This window comes from Vulpes lagopus, chromosome 4, assembly GCF_018345385.1.
Source record: "Vulpes lagopus strain Blue_001 chromosome 4, ASM1834538v1, whole genome shotgun sequence".
Lineage (NCBI taxonomy): Eukaryota > Metazoa > Chordata > Mammalia > Carnivora > Canidae > Vulpes > Vulpes lagopus.
The window spans coordinates 11986595-12004403 of record NC_054827.1 but is presented as its reverse complement, the minus strand read 5'-3'; the positions used below and the strand labels follow the sequence as shown (position 1 = coordinate 12004403).

The following is a 17809-nucleotide window of genomic DNA, read 5'->3' as shown; positions in this document are numbered from 1 at the left end:
TAGGCTCCCCGTGGGGAGCCTGATGCAGGACTCGATCCCAGGACCCCAGGATCATGACCTCAGACTCAACCACTGAGCTACCCAGGTGCCCCCATATCTTTGGTTTCTCTCTCTATTCCTTTAACCAGCAAACCGTTATTGGAAGAGTTCCGTATGCACTGCAACATTCCAGGACTTGCGGGGGACACAAAGATAATTGGTTTGCATTTTATAAAATGCTTTCTCAGTTTGTACTGAGAAAAAACATATAAGGTAAGTAATTGAGTTAATTCTCTTTTAAAATTTCTTTGGTAGAAGCTATAGCAACTATACTTTTATCAGTAGGCATATTTACTGATTTTGGGTCTTGTGCCATCTATTCCTATCCTATAAAGCTGCTAATCTCCAGGCTTTTAAGACACCAGGCTAGGGAGAAAGCTGGACATGTACAATTGGGAATCTGGGCCGAGAAGTTTAATTTCTCTTTGTGAGATATTTGTGCAGAAGGATAATTTTAAGGCCTGCATCAGCTCTAGGGACTGGTGTCATGAAAGTCATAGAAAACAGGTGTTTTTCAGTTGGGAATGTTGATCCCCCTTCCCGCCTCACAATCTCCCTGTGGTTTTCGTAGAGCTCTGTCTCAAAGCTCCTGTATCCCTCCTTTATGAAATCACCAAATATCCTTTTAAGGTCTAAATTTGACACACAGTGCTCTACAGATATAAAGGGGAATGTGATAGATATTCCCAGTGTTGCAGGAGCACTCTAGCTCACCAACAATGTCAGTGAACACCAAGGAAGCCTGGTGGGGGGCACCTAGCTCCCCTGCTGCCCCTGAGCACCTTCTCCCAGTTACATGTCCAAGCCAGGAGGTAGTAAGCAGAAACTCTTGTCGAGACGCTGATGACTAGAGCTTGGTGTGAAGTCTGCCCAGCAATACCTGCAAAGTTACGTACACAAAATGCGCTGCTCTGTCTCAACAGAGAGGGCTACTGGAGACGGTGTCTGAAAGCAGCATTCCCCTTCCTTTTGTGCACTTACTTTTGAATGTGTTTTAAAGTTTCTAGAGCTCACATAGAAGAGGTGGGCCCTTGCTCTTTCACAGCCAAAGTATAAAAACGTACAGAAAAAAAAAAAAAAAGTAAAAAGAGATCACTTGTTATTCTGACATGATGATTCTGAGTTACTTGGGCTAAGTGCCCTATTTCTGTTCTGTCTCATACTGTAATACACTGTCTAGCAAAATGCATAAATGTTTCTTAGACATTTTTTTAGTCTTGTCTTTTGCTGCACACATCTAGAGAAAAAGTGATAAAGCCATGGTTTTTAAAAAGCAATATTTCTGTTCATTTTATTAGCAAAATGATTTTTAAGCACTGGTTTATTAAATCAGTATATTCTTAAATTATAACCAAAATATGTGTGTGCATATTTACAGATATAAATATATATTTACATGTATATATTATGTGATATATACTTACTTATCTATGTAAATAAATAAATAAATATTCATATGTCTCAATATACACGATTATGAGGCTTATATTTGGTAAAATATTTTAGTAATGCTTTTGGTAATAGTTGCCTTTCCTTAGCTTATTTAGATATAACTTAATAGTTGTATTTTAAATATGATGTGTAATGAATTTGTATTTGTCAAGATATGATTGTGATGTATTTAAGTTCATTACAGACTTATTTGTAACAAAATTATTCTTTAAAACAATGCTTGCCCCTCATAGTCATGAGATTGGCTTGCCAGCTCAACCTCTACTATTGCTGCTGTGCTGTCTCTTAACTAAGTCTGGGGTTCTTGGAGAATATCTGTTACCAGAGAAATATGTCTTCATTGTGCACCATACTTTTTAAAAAAGGTAAAAATCCTAAATTTGTTTATATTAGCCCACATCAACCCTACCAATGGAGTATATCCCTTTGTCTAATCTTCCAAACTGGATTAAAATTCATTTGTAGGTCATTAAGTCAACCACTGTAACTGCTGCAAGAAGTTCATGTGTCAGTAGTCACCCACACAATGAACCTCTATGCAGGTGTCATTTCCTGCGAACAAATAAGGACACATTTCAAAGAGGCTGACAGAGCAGAGCTTGAGTCCTAGACTGTACTAAAAACTTATTTCTCTATTTTTTTTCCTCCCTGCTTTTAACTAAACTGAAACCCTACCAATGCCACCATCATTTCCTGAAGGTCTTAAAATCAGAGCAGCTCTCCTGCCCAGTCTCATCTGATTGTAGCACTTTTCCTGGACTCTTTTTTTTGCCTCTTTGGCAATATAGCCTGCTATCACTTTGAAAATGGTGCAAAGGAAGTGCTTTCCATTAACTTCCAATTTATTCCTTTCCTATTGCGATCCTAAAATGAGCAAAAGGAATGCTAAGAACAGAATTTTAATGTAATTCAATTGAAAAGGTTTGTTCCTCTGACAAAATCATGCTGCTGGGTAACATTCATTTTATTAAAAGGGAATCTGTCAAAAAAGAAAAGCAATTCAAGCTACAGGAGAACTCAGCTTCATGTATAAGATCCATTCCAGAAAAGTTATACAGAAAATATTTGTATATTGGATCATTTTTTCTACTGACTTTTATTATAATTTTAGAGGTGTACTCTACAGAAAACACTTTTGCTCCAGCACATCATTGTAAAAATCACACTAAGGAACTCAATATTCATTTCAAGGACTATTTTGCATTTGTCAACATGCCATCTCTGTACATCTAATTTCCCCTTATGGTTTGTGAGATGTTAGTGAAGTGAACAGTAATCGAAAATGATTTTACATATGCGTTCACTGCAAAGTACATATCCCATAAAATATACAATGGCTGATTCTCATTTCATTCTGATTGACCTCGCAAAATGTGACTGTTCAAATAACACACTGCCTGGGCCACCACTCACATATTTAGTAGAAGAATATCCTGGCAGGATGAGCCTCATCCTTTTTCATACGCTTCCACAGCAACCCAGCACTTGCTGATTTGCATTTAGTGGAAAGGTCCTTTTAAGTATAGTTTAGATTCTCCACAAACTGATTGTAAGAAGTTAAGGCCTTCTCTCTGATAAGAAGAACATTTGTAGCATTAATGTAAATAGCTAACTTCATTGTGAATGTTTTTAAAGTTCCTCTGTAGTGGCAGCTTTATCACGTGGGCTAATGTAAACCCAGAGGGTTTATGCCTAAAACCAAAGCTGTAGTCCACTTCTCCAAAGGTTTGCTGTTAATACATTAGATCTGTATGGAGCACAATGTCAACCCTTAAGCAGAAGTAGACTGACCGTGATGCCAATGACATGTAAGCTTCAGAATTTCTCATTGCCTGGATCCCTTTTTTTTTCTTTGGTCTAGTTTTTTCTTCTTTTTCAGAGAGACAGAAGCTCCCGGTTCCCTCAAACTGGATCCCACCTGCCCTTAAGATTATATCATTATTTTTAGACTGCATTACTATATCACAGCATTTTATAATCAAAGCGGAATTTGGATATACTTACTCAAAAAACGTTGTCCATCCAGTTTCATCGCTTTTAGTTGCTAAAAGGCCGCTATTGCCATGGTAAGTAAACAAAACTAATTCTAGTCCTTGAGCGGTCATGCTTTTCAAACATCCATTCGTTCCTATCGTCAACCATATCACTTGGTTATCTGGAGACACCACTCGAACTGGCATCCGATTCGGGTCCCGTCTAATTCTAAGGGTATTGCCATTGCTGTCTGTCACCGCGGTAATATCGTTATCATTGCTGTAGCTAAAATTGTACAGGTAATCACCAGTGACTAAACTTACAGTATATTGGTGAGTGCCATTGATGTCAAAGATATAGAGTTCCTGGTCAGTTGGAGAGGCAACTTCATAAAAGTTCATAGAGTTAAGGAAAGGCTTGTTCTTTGAGACAGCCCGGATCCGTATATTGCCCAGGTCTGCGATGTACAGGGTGCCATCGGGGGAGGCGGCCAGGGAGGAAGGTGCGCTGAGCTTGGCATCTTTGGCATAGCCATCTCCGCTCTGGTAACAGTCACAGTTGGCATCATTTTTGCAGTCACACTCTGAAGGGATTCCCGCCACCAGGGAGATCTCCCCATCTGTGGTGACCTGCCTTATTCGGTTGATTTTCTTTTCGTCGGTTTCAGTGATATACAGGACCCCGCTGTATGACACCGCGATGGCAGTGGCAGATTCCAGTGTTGTCTGAACTGCATGCTTCCCCACGGAATATTCCACCCCCGGAACCTGGCAGTGCATGGGCCGCCCAGCAGCAATGCGCACTTGACGATTTTCAGTGATCTGCAGGACCACGTTATTATCCAGGACGTAAATGGAGTTATCCATAGGGTTAATGGCTAGGTCAGTGGGCCATTCCAGACGTACCTTCATAATAGAAAGAAAGGGTCTGGTTAGTCAGTGACTGTGCTGTAGTTAATCTGCCAGAAGAGTAAATTAGACCATTCGAGGAAATTACCCTTAATTTGATCAACTGTTTTAAAATTGTTTCCTGGACGAGCTACTGTAAAATCAACTTAAAAATTTCGAGGGGAGACAAATGTAGGAAATAGCATTTTAGTTAAAAACGCAGCTCCCTGAAAGATTTGGAAGTTATAGCCAAATAGCAAACGAATCTCTAAGCAGGGAGTTAAAAGGTATCAATGAGATAGGAACACATATGTTCCTATAGCAGTAATAACCACCAAACACTGAGGCTTTCTAGGTTACGAATACATTAGTGTTCTATTGTGTTTTCAATCAAGCCAACAGTAAAGGTCCTAATTCTAAATATAAGTCCCTAGGGACTAATCATAGTGGGCTCTCTACTACTTAAAAAGCTCGTGTGATCAAAAGATTAGAGATTTAAGCTGTTTTGTTCTTTTTGGAATATCTGCATGCTACTTTACTGGTATTTTATTACGGATGCTTTAGCGTTTCTTAAGTGCTAATTGTTCTGTAATCTCATTGAATTCATCAAATGCAGAACGATAAAAGAAAATAACTTTTTATCAGCTCCTGAAATACATTTAAATGGAACGGCTTTATTACCATGAACGCCACACATGATATATCCAGTTTAATATGGGGCCATCATGGACTACTGACCTAGGAAACCAGGATACTTAGAAGAAAAACAAACAAGCAGCTTAATATTTTAAACTACCTGGCTGATGTGCATGCTGGTGTCACAGGTTAAAGGTCTGGCTGAAGTCAGATCGTTAGAGCCCAGGAGAGTTGATATGATCCCATTTTGATCAACTTTTCTGATCATGGTTCCATCAACAAAGTAGATCAATCCGTTCTTATCAATCGCCATCCCTTTTCAGAGAGAAATAAGTGTGACCAATTTTTCAATGTGATTCACATTCACAGGCCCATCATTAAATTCAACACTCAAACTCCAAGGATAACATGGGTGACCGGTAGCAGGTAGGATTGCAGATTGCAAATACGTTAGGACAAACCCAACAGAGGCATTTAAAACACAAATCAATGTAAAATGTAATCAAGAAATAGTCAAAATTTGTAAGAATCTCCACTTAGTGTACGAATCAAATAGGTGGTGACTGCATTTTAAATATAAAATTATAACTTCTGTATAATGTTGTCACCTCTCAATTATAGAAATAGGTCCAATTCTCTTACTCTGAACTTAGAGTTAACTATATTCTAACAAAAACAGATCTAAGCCAAGGTTAGTGTTTTGTTGACCTTGTTACAATGAAATTTGCTATTATGAATAATTCAGTACAACAAATGCTTTTTTCCAGTCCTTGTTCACATAACAGTTGCTAGCTATAATGAAAAAAAAAAAAAAAACCCAAACCAAAAAACACTGTAATGAATAGCATAATACATGAGCAAGGAGTCAGTCCCAACTGGTTTAAAAGCTAGAAACCTTTATCACATAGAATTTTAGCCCTTGTTACCTCTAGAAATTCCTCACAGCAAGCATTTTTTCCCATGGCATAGAAACAAAAGTTTAATAGCTCCAAACTGAGTGAGGACTAATAGCGTTGCTTAGTGATGGTTTTTAAAGAGGCCTGGGACTCATTCATGACAAAGAGATTCCAGGACAATGAAAGAATCTGGACACTTCTTGAAGTTTAACAGGATGTGACCTGAATACTATGGACTAGTTGCTTTATTCTTTGAAAAGTTGAAAAAAATGGTATGATAACAAATGCCAAGAGCCTCATATTTACTGTAAAATCAACTTAGGATTCTAGCAGTTTTACGCTAAATGGCTTTGAAAAAACACTAGATGTGAAACAGCTTTCTAGAACACAGTTGAGGGTAAAATGTTAGACTCAGCATTAAACAGAGTCAGGCACTAACTGGGTTTTCTATCTTTTTTTTTTGTTTTTAATAAAAAGAAATCCCCAAATTGATAAATGGTAGTACCTTTGGGACTCATGAGCGTTGCTTCTACAGCCTTCCCTCCATCCCCACATCTGGCTTCATCAAACGGAAGGCACTGCTCCCCGGTCCCTGCGACCACTTCAGCATTTTTAGTTAAATCTTTTGTACCCGTAAGGGACTTGGGGCGATAAATTCTGCGGGTGTTAGTGTCAGAAACATACAAATCTCCCGTAACTGGATCGGTTGCAAGGTAGTATCTATGAGCTGGGTTGCTGCTGTAAAAAAAGGATCATACATAAACATCACAAGACAGTTATTCCTAATACACAGGGGAGAATTAAAAGCAAAACAAAACCGATCATGAGAAAACTGATTATAAACTGAAATCCATTATTAAAGACTGGAAAATGAACAGCATATTTAATAACGACTTCAAAGAATAACTGAGCTCTGACAGGGCTGTTTTCCTCACTTGCTCGTTGCAGAGCTTTTAATTTATTAAATTTATTAAAACAGTCATCTTGAAAATTATTCCCTTTAGAAGGCAGTATGCTTTTAGCCAAAAACAACGAGAGCAGCAAGTTCTCTAAATCCTTTTGGTTTGATGAAAAGCCATTAATAAATTGCCCTTGAGTGACACACATAAAGTTTATTCCGTGGGAAGGGTGTCTCTGTCAAACTCCAGCGAAGTATAATATACTACTGGTTTCACTCACGCCTCATCAGAGGGAATCCTCCTGTTTGTTTGCTACAAATCCCAATCACGTGAACACCTGTCCCTGACAAAAATGTAGCATCGTGTCCTGGTTGCTCTATCATCATCCAGAAAGGCGCTCTGAGGCAGTTATGATGTTTGTCCCGAGCTATGGGGTTAAACATTGGAATGAGGTCACTCATGTGTAGGAGGCAGTCTCAGTTGGTGGCCTAATGCAGTGAGGCAGAATGGCAAATCCATCATTTTACTTTTAAAGTTGTAAATTAAGCTGCTCTGAGACCTGTCTATGAATTTGGTGAGATGCAAGCATTTGTTCACAGAACATAGTGCCTCAATTTTATGCATACAAAGTAATGCAAATGTGAAATGTTTTATGCCCCACTGTAAAAAGTGGTAAGACTTGACATCAAGGAATGGACAGATTATGACACTTAGTTGGAATTAGAAAATTAATCTCCTTATAAACACTCCACACCACATTCTTAGGATTGCTGTAATTTTGTACATTGCGCAAATATTGCCTTCTGGAAAAAAAAATTCTAAAAAGAGTTTAAACAATTTGGTGTGCCCAAAAAGATGTCAACAGATAAGAATCTATCAGATTCCACATTATCTTGATGATAAACTTGGTTTTACTAACTCATTCTCATTTTAGCACTACGGGGTTATACCAAGTGGTCAACTTGCCATGTTAAGTGCTACAATATCACCTTCCTAAGTTGATGCCTGAAATTTTAAATGTGACAGACATTTGTGTTCCTTAATGTGGTAGTTGATTACTTTGTGATGAAGTGAAAAGCTACATATCAATATAACCTTCAGGGCAATTTTAAGAGATTTCTTTTTCCCCTTACAAACAGCCTGACATTGACAGAGTGGGTTTTCAGGTATACAGCTGGTGACAAGTTTGCAACTCATCCAAATTGGGTCTATTTTGAAAGACATGATACTGGAAAGACTTCTCTAGTCTTTCCTATCTCCTCAATTATACATTAATTATAACTAGTCATATGGCTGGTTATGATAACACACACACACACACACACATACACACACACAGTTCATTTTCTTGTCAGTTGTGTATCTATGAGCATGATCTCTGGACCAGATTGCTGGGGTCTGAATCCTAGCTTCATCACTCACTAATGTATGAACTTCAGCAATTTACTTAACTCTGTGTTTCAGATTCCTTATCTGTAAAGGTGATGATGATGATGATGATGATGATAATAATAATAATAATAATAATAATAAAATAAACATTTCATAGGATGCTGACAGAGTGACATGAGCTAACACAGGTAAAATGCTTAGAACCTGCCTAGTACGTAACACATACTCAATAAGCATTAGCTTTTCTTAATATTTGCTTTTGTTCTGCCCGCTCTGACACCACGATATGTCTTTTGCCTTATAACTTTCTACAGTATAGGAGTGAAATAATTATTGTTAATGACCTCAAGTATGACCAGCTTTCTGCAATATTACTAAGAAAAAAATAACTATCTAAATTTGGATAGGTTCACATTTGTTTCCTTGGTCCTGCTGTTACGCTATAAGATCCTAGACTATTAAAACAATGCAGACCCTCTTTTAAACATCAACTTTGAATTGTTTCTAGAGTAATGATGATAAAGGTAAATGAATAATGCAATCCAATGTAAATTCAGTTGGAGTTAAGTATTCATAAAAATACCTTTATAGAGCCACAAGGTCACTTTTAAGAAAATAGCATCAAGAAGTCTCTCTTCCTTTTACAGGTTCAAAGGGTAGAAAGGTACCATTTCCAGGAGGGCATGCCAGGGTCTTTTTTTCTCAGTGTTGAAGTATTATAATCAATCGTTCCTCTGAATTCTCAAAGCAAAAGGACTTGATGTTCAGATACATATGGTTTGGCTCAAGGACAAAGACCTTTGTTTGGGGTAGTCTGGGAATATTCAGTAATTTTTCGAGTGGAGGGTAATATGCAGAATTATTCATTTAAATGATGTCCTTTATCAGAAACCTGGGATAGGAGGACTTAATCATGAAATCCCTTTCACCTTCTTTACCCTCTTTACAAATCCCTTTCACCTTTCTTTACCCTCTTTACAAATCCACAAACCTGTGGAAAAGGCTATTTGTAGAAAAATCCTTCAAGAGCAACTTCTAGGACAGTGTTTCAAAAATAAAGGATATTTATTCAATTTTTCAATCCAAAGATGATTAAAAACAACCCAAAATTTAAATCATGATCTCCCCATCTATTTACCCACTAATAAACTGTACAGAACTGTACAAAATGAAAAGTGAAAGGATTCTCATTTGCCCTTCTTCTCTCCAATATTCCATGATAAAAAAGCATATACCCTAAAAGAGGTATCTATTTATAGACATATACACATTTTTTGCACAAAAGCCATTATGCTGCTCTGCACCTTGCCTTTTTCTTTTAATAGTGTATAGGGGAGAATTTTAATACCGAGCAGTTCTAACTATATAAATTATGGCTTTACAATAAAGGAGAATAAAAACTCCAGGACTCTGATGAAAATGATATTAAAAAAAACTATGCCTGCTCTTTCATGATGTGCCTCATTTTGAGAATAAAACAGCAGATTTTTGAGGTAGCTGCTTGAGCTATAGGACATGAGTCCAAAAATAATGGACATTCAAGTCATAAGCTTTGCCTTTATTGACGTCAGTTTTATTCCAGTGGGATAGTAATAAGAGAATGTCCAAAGTGGTGCTCACATTTGGTATTTCCTGTCCTGAAGCATCTCCTTCTTTGAAGATACAGAAATTTCTAAATCAAGCAACATATGCCAATGGTTTTAAAAATGTCTGCCAAATGAAGGCTCTAATTTTGCACACAACTCCATTGTCCAGAATAACAAATGTGGAGGAGTATGCGGTCTTGGAGAAGAGAATTTACCTCTGGAAATATTCCCCACAGAAGCATAAAGTGAGGAAATGAGAACTGGATAAATTCTCTGCAGTGCAGCCTAGCATGGCAAATTAGAGCTGCTTCTTGCCCCAGCCCCTCCTATATGAAAAGAGGGATCAGTACCAAAGAACTAAAAGAAAAAAAAATGAGTTTGGAAACTTTCAGTTGACTGACTGGACAAAGAGAAGCTCTGAACAATATATGGGATGGGTCCGGGATTCAAGGACACCTGATGTAAGCAGAGTTTTCTGAGAGTGAGCTAGTATTTCACTCTGACTTCCTGAAAAGCCAAAGCCCTGGGGAGGTTGGTGTGTTGGCACAAATGGGTGGTGAGTTTTTAAGTCAGTAATACATCTCATGTGGAAAATTTGAGGCTACAGTGACTGAGTGTGTCTGGCCGTTGGTAGCTGGAGTGTGGGGATTTACAGAATGCATGGTTTGCAGGGGTCTCTGTTCACCAGGAGAAACACAGTGGCCTTCTTGTACAATTGATTTTCATTTCAGAAAGACTTAAAATAACATTAAGATTTTGACTAATGGCAGCAGAATCAAAGCAAGTTAGGAACTTTTAGTATATTGCGCCTTGATGAACTCATCCTTTACTGCCTAGATTATCACGATTCCAAAGTGAACTAGCTTCTCCATGGACACAGATCCAGTGGTAAATGCAGACTATATTCGCTTATTCATTCTGTCTTAATTCAACCTTCTTAGACTAGAGAAATATTTGCAAAGAACAAGCTATAGAATAGGTATCATTAGCACTTTCAGCTTTTTATTGGAAATTGTGCCATAGCCTCTACCAAACAGGAAAGCATAAATAATATTTATGTATAACAATAAAATGTCTCTTTTCTGTATTTTATACCTTTTTATACCTGCAAGCAGGGCTTTGGGATGTGGTATTTCTGTGCCTGTTTGATTTTTAAATATTAAGTCAATAAGAAGTGCTGAATCAAGTGTTCATATTCTCGTCTCTAAAAACTTTAATTGATTCAAGTTCACGGACCCGTGATTGAAATTTTCTTTGATCTTTTAATTGGTAATATAAAATTCAGAAAGTTGATTTTTAGTCCTATGTGCTTTATTGCTTCCTAGCTGGTATTAGTTAATTAATTTAAGTTCCTTTATTTTGGAATTTTAAAGAATTGGAACAGAGATGAACTAAAATTTACTACCTACAAAAGGAGTTTGTTAGCAAACTAATACTATAAACATCATAGGGGAAAATGTTTAGCATAGCTAAGAGAATCTTAAATTTTAAGGATTTCAGAAGCTTCCTTTTATGTAAAAAATTTAATATGTTGATTGATTAGTATTTATATCCATTCCTTCGAGTATAGCTAGAGACTCTAATTTGATATAGTATCCTGGCAGTACTTATTAAATTCAGTAGGACAGTATATTCTGAATTTTAAAATAGTAAGACTATGTGTTTTATATTTATTTTGTGATTGAATAGTTTTATTAATTTATTCTCCCCATCAATCCAATTAATGAGACTATTAATAGTATATGGAACACAGTAAAAGACCAGGATCATGCATTTCTATATATTATTCAATTATGAACAACCGGCTACACTGTTCATTTTTGTGTATTTAGACACATTTTTTTTATTTCTTTTTCCTCCTATCATCTGTTCCTAAATGCTTCATGACTTGTATGCTGGCCAGCACAGGGGGGAGGAGGAGAAAGCCAACAGGCTCCTATCAGCTTGGATGAGGAAGGTAACATACGCAAATAGGAAGCAGCATCTGAAAATAATTTTATTTTTTAAGCCAAATAGAGAAGCTCCAGTGAGTTGAAGTATCTTGCTTTTGTGAGGTCAGTTATGATTAGTTAGTTACTGAGCAAACAGAATTCCTATTTTCGTTATGTTTTGATGACACGGTCTCAAAAACCTTGGATATGGATGCATCTTACTCTTCTTATCATCCTTACACAGTATGTTCATTCTCTGCCTTCCTTTTTTATTTTATGGGTGGATTTCCTTCATTGCTAGACATACTCACATAGGCACCTAGCATCTCATGTCTTCAGGCAACAGCTTTCTAACCGATCCTCAAGTCATCCTCAACACTGACACGGGATTCATCTTCCTCAAGGGCCATTCCGAGTATGCCATCATTTTGGGCACAATGGCTGCCCACTGGCTCTGTTGTCTTATAGGACAGAAGAGCAATTCCTTAGAGCACTCAGGCCCTGATCAATCTGACTCTACTCTGACTTTCTCTCTTTATCTCTCATGATTTCCCAGGGATCCCCTACTCTATCCAGGTAGATCTGATTCCTCTCCGAACAGGTCTTGCTCATGTTTTTTCATAAACTCCAGGAACTTCACTTGTTCTGCATGCTTTCTTCATGACTGCTCCCCATATGTACCCTCCCCCACTTTCTGTTGTTCCATTTGAGCAGACTCCATTTGTAGACCTAGGCCAAATATCAACCTTGCAGAGAACTTTCCTTTACCACATCCCCATCTCCCAGTAATCATGTCCTCCATAGAGTCATTATCACAGTATAAGCCATGGATATAATAAAGTGCCAACGAATGCTTACTTAGTCTGTTACATATATATCTTGTTTCCCCAACGAGACGGTGAGGTCCGAGACCATGGATTTTCTTATATTACTACTTGTCAAAGTGCCTAGTATATGAGAAATGACCAGGCAACACTGATTTAACAAGGATGAATATCAGTATAAAGCCCAAACAGCGTATTTTACATGCATGGTGCATAAAGGAAATCCAGGAGCTCAAATTTAGCCAGGATAAAGTACAGAGGAGAAAGGTTAAGGAGGATCATGAGAGAGGGATTACAATGAGTATCACTGCCAGACACCATGAGTTAGTACATAATGAGCTCATATTAGAAAGTATTGTTAATAATAATGGATCTCTAACCTCTAATCAATGTAGTTTTTTTTTTCCCAGAGAGAGAGAGAGATTATAGCTCTAAGTAATTTGTCAAATGATTGTGAAATGAATCTAGCTTTCTGTATACCCAGAGAATTATTCCACAGAAACCCAGCCATTTGGACACATAAAAGCTGGCTGTGAGGTGTACTGCAATGAACACACTTTTTAGAGTGGTTCAAATCTCCACTCCCCATTCCTTAGTTATGTGTCTTGGGGAAGAAAAGGCTTCCCCAAGGCTTCCTTGAGCCTCAATGACCTCATCTGTAATCCCAAAGGACTATTGTGTGGATCTGCAATAAAGTATATAAAATATCTGGCACTGAGCCTGGCATGTAATAGGCTGGTTTGTTAAAAGGTGGCTGCTTTGATAGTTCCTTCTGTACTGCCTCCAGCATTTTCACATTTAGGTGGTGTACACACTTGTTTGTCTTTCCTCTTTTCTCCATAGTTGCCAAGAAGGCAAGGCCAGAAAAATTTTGATATTCTGCTGTGGGTTCTAATAGCAGAGCTTTGCATGCTCAGCAGTCTGGAGAAATTTAGTGTTAATCTCAGCATGTGAGTGAGCTATTAGCTGATAGCACGAGATCAATAGAGGATCTCAGGGAAAGGTCATGGGGCCGTGCCTGGCCATATTGATATGCAACAGCTACTCATCTTCCAGTAGAACTTTGTTTCTTATTTCCTAGTTGTCAATCTCTACAACGTGGTTTCAGTGGGTAACACTGATGTATTCATCTCAAGGATTCACATACGCTATCACTAATTTTTCTGATGTCATTTCATTAGATACTTTCCTAGACAAACTAGATCTAGCAGGCCCAATGTCTTGCACTTTTGGTGAACTTCACTTTAAAATATATTGCTTTTTCCCCCCCTTTTTTGTTGTCCTGGGGAAAGTTTTTCAGTCAAAAGTGTCTATACACAAGCTTTTACTATGCCTTCTCTAGCTAAATATACATAGCAAATAGAATCTGAAAAACTTCTGAACCTACCTATTTGCTTCAACTGTAGTTCATCCTTAGCTTTGAAGAAAGTCTTTTCCTTCATAATACTGTCCATGCAAACATGACTTCTTAAAACTCAAATCTAGTAACTCTCTCAACTTGGGAAATTATAAACTACAGCAGCGATGAATTTACCAGGAAGTTAACAAAGCCTTAGTGTTCCTTTGTATGGGTTCCTCGTAAGACCAGCCAGGTCTCAGGGAACATGATTACATGATCTTGGCAAATATTTTTAGATTCTTTTTCTTAAACAGAATCCTTGAAATTGAATAAGCTTTAGGTCCAATAAACCAGGTTCTGTCCCGATTATTGGTCAAACTAAATTTGTCCTAAACTCTCCTACTCTGCTTCAGATTTGGTTCTGTTCAATATGGCTTAGATTATGTGAGCCAGTAACAAGTTTAGAAATATTTTTTGTTATATGGACAGGTTCATCATAGTAATTTTTTGTGACAAAATTTATTTTATTAACTAACTTGAAAATAGCTTTTCACATTATATTGCATAAAATGATTTGCAATATGCTACTTAAATAATGGTTCATTTAAGCAGTTTTAATTCCTTAGATGTTCTGTGATACAGAGTTTCCTCTCTCATGATGAAATGCTCTTAGGAAACAATGTCAGAGAATCACATCAAAATGTAAAAAGGACATTTGGAAACATACAGTAACCTTTCAGCAAAATGCTTACCTATGTCTAAAATCTTTATTTCTTGGTGGAAGCAGATAAAAAAGGTGGGAAAAAAAGAGCACAGTTAGAAAAAGTTTTTAAAATATAATGACTTGCATATGGAGATTTTAATTATTTGAATGGAAAATTGCCAACTTTAGCAGAAATAACACTGGAAATGAATTTTGTAGGCCAAGGCTTATCAAATAATTTACAGAATAGGATGATTTTAATAATTACACTTAAATGAACAAAGCAAAGCAACAATTTGTTACTTTAACTATTGGTATTATGGCTAATGGATTACCCCAACTTGAAGATCCAATATTCTAATGGAAAGTTATAGCCTTAGTTCATTTACTATTATGTCTGGATATTGTAGGGAAATATTTTATCTCTTAATTTCAACCAATATGCAATAAAAGAATAACAACCTATATCATGAGGCAATTTTAAGACAACTAAAGGTATTTAAAAATCATAGTTCTGGCCTACTGGAGCAGAGAAAATGCCCTGGAATCAGTGACATTGTGTATGTTGGCTGACTATAGATTCTTTTATACGTTTATGGTACAGCGTATATGTGTTGTGCTTTTCCCAACTTTAACCAAGAATCTAATCTCTTTTCAGGGAGAATTTTAAACGCTGGGAAATTATACTTACGTAAATAAAATGTTACATTAGACTAAATGTTACATAAAGACTGAACTTTTTTAATAAAGACATGCTTAGCTTTGGTAAAAATCCCAAATTAAGGGAGTGCCTGGATGGCTCAGTTGGTAGAGCATGCAACTCTTGATCTTGGGGTTGTAAGTTTGAGCCCCATGTTGGGTTCAGAGATTACTTAAAAATAAAATCTTAAGAAAAAAAAAAAGCCCCAATTAAAGAAAGACATACCTTAGTTCTAAAACACTCGTTACGTTTCCAGAAGGGAATATTCGTCGAACATAGTTGAAATCCCCTACATATAGACTGCCATCGATCCCGCAAGCTAATGCAACGGGGGCCAACAGTTTATTACCATCAGCCTGGCCATTGCAACTTGGGCATGAGATGCTGCGCCTTCGGCCGTTGCCCATGATGCTACTGACAACAGGAGGCTGTTGGGAGATGAACTGGTTTTCCCCATTTCCCTTGTACAGTATACCTAGAAGACATAAAATGCATTTTTCTTGTGATTAAAAAGTAGAAAGATGAAAAGTAAATATGTTTGCTCTAGATTTAACTAAAATTCAGTGCTTTGTAGATACAGCCTGGAAAAACTTACTTCAAATTCTCTTGGAAAGAACAAGAACTCTATTCATTTACCTGGTGTAAAATGTTATTTGGCAAAATACAAAGGATATGCCAAAAATGTCTGTTATGAATGTAAGGGAAGGAATAACCAAAAAATTAAGAGCCCAAGTTGTCAATATCGGTAATTCTCAAACTTGGTTACACATTGTAATTGACTGGTGGAGCTGTAAAAAAATATTAATGCTTGGATCTTATCCTGAAAGATTCTGACTTAATTGGTCTGGGGGACAGCCTTGTAAAAAAAAACCCTCTCCAGATAGGGCACTTGGGTGGCTCGGGTCCTGATCCTGATGCCCTGGATCAAGCCTCTGTCTGGCTCCCTGCTCAGCAGGGAGTCTACTTCTCCCTCTCCCTCTGCCCCTCCCCGCTGCTTGTGTGCTCTCTCTCTCTCTCTCAAATAAATAAAATCTTAAAAAAAAAAAAAAAAGTCTCCAGATGACCCTAATGTGCAACCAAGTTTGAGAACCGTGCTCTACATATTCTTTAGGGGATAACAAGTTTCCCTAATTGCTAAATGTGGCTAAAATATATTAATCCAATTCATAAGTATGTGTGCCACAAATATGAATTTCTCCCTTACGAGTTTATCACTGATCTTGAAAATGTGAAAACTACTTTATGGAAAATAAAATTGGAAAATAAATATTAAACTCCTTACATCCTACTATCCTGTCAAAGAACATTTTTCTTGGTTATAATCTTACCTGACATGAGGATGCACACACACACAATTATTCAAAATTCCAAACATAACAAAACTGTTATGGAAGGGCAATTAATTATTTAAAGAGAATTATGCCTTAAGGCATGAAAGTGCCAATAATTTTAAGACAAAATGCCAGTCTGCTCCATTATGATCTTCAATGAAAGGCTGAGAAAAAAAATCCCAATGAATATTATATGTTATCATAGTTAGAAACTAGGTAGGAATTGCAATTCTAATTTTATTCATTTGCCATTATTATATTGAGAGCAGATCAATGGTTTCATTTGGTCTGAGGTACACTGGATGGTCAGCTGTGATTGTCCCATCCATATTTCATGACACTCCTCAGTGTCATTATCTATATAAACCACCTGCTGCTTTGACTTTGGAGTTGTACATATTATATACTTATTGAATGTTTTCTACTTCAAAGCAGTTCTTTAAGCCAATCGTTATACTTTTTCACAGATATACTGTTAAAAGAATCAGTGCATGAAAGTACAAACAGGAAACCCAGGAAAGTGTTTTTTCCTCCCACTTTGGGATAATTTTAAAGTGAAGAAGAGATCAGAATAATTATGTTCCTCTTATAGCACAGCACATTTTTAGGTGGATTCTATGATTACTTTTTAAATGCTTTTTGAGTGATGTAATAATCACAGAAAATTTACAAGAAGATATCAGGAAAGATAAAATAGGTTTATTGAAATTTAAGGAAAAATAACCCAAATAAGCCTGGATTCTCACAACATGTGAAAAGCCCTTTGCCTTGAATATTCAAAGAATACATTAATGATATCAAACAGATTCTTCTTTCTGTGGTTACATTATTTGACAATTAGGGAACTATATTTTCCTATAAGAGCCAGGTCTGTAAGTTTCACCGGAAGAATCCTACAAGCCAGCCTAGTGCTCTGCTGAAACTGATTTATTCAGTCATTACTTTAAACGACTGGTCCTTCATGATTCTCCTCTATTATGACAGAAGAGAAAGATGAAGATTAGAATATTTACTTCCACATTCCAGGCCTGCAAACACCTGTCACTGTCTTCATTTTGGCCTTCTCTTCTTTTTTAATACATTTCATAGCTCATCTACCTTGTCATGATTACAAATCACTTTGCTTATTCAATTAGACACATGTCACTTTGAGAAGCCACTACTTGTCAAATTGTTTTCAGATACAATTTGAAATCACAATCAGTTTTCCCTGTGAATTA

At 36.9% G+C, this 17809-nt stretch overlaps 1 protein-coding gene across 3 annotated transcripts in view; it reads right to left on the bottom strand.

Annotated features, from left to right (window-relative positions):
- The window catches only part of TENM3 (teneurin transmembrane protein 3), a 609811-nt gene that overhangs the window by 36161 nt on the left and 555841 nt on the right, over positions 1 to 17809 (bottom strand). For 2 of the 3 annotated variants that reach the window (XM_041753664.1, XM_041753665.1), the window contains 5 exons: positions 15484 to 15733; positions 14608 to 14628; positions 6390 to 6622; positions 5149 to 5303; positions 3496 to 4370 (listed from right to left, as the gene is read on the bottom strand). In XM_041753664.1, coding sequence (XP_041609598.1) covers positions 3496 to 4370; positions 5149 to 5303; positions 6390 to 6622; positions 14608 to 14628; positions 15484 to 15733 — 1534 coding nt within the window. The remainder of the gene's footprint in view (positions 1 to 3495; positions 4371 to 5148; positions 5304 to 6389; positions 6623 to 14607; positions 14629 to 15483; positions 15734 to 17809) is intronic. The other variant, XM_041753666.1, reaches the window with a different exon arrangement.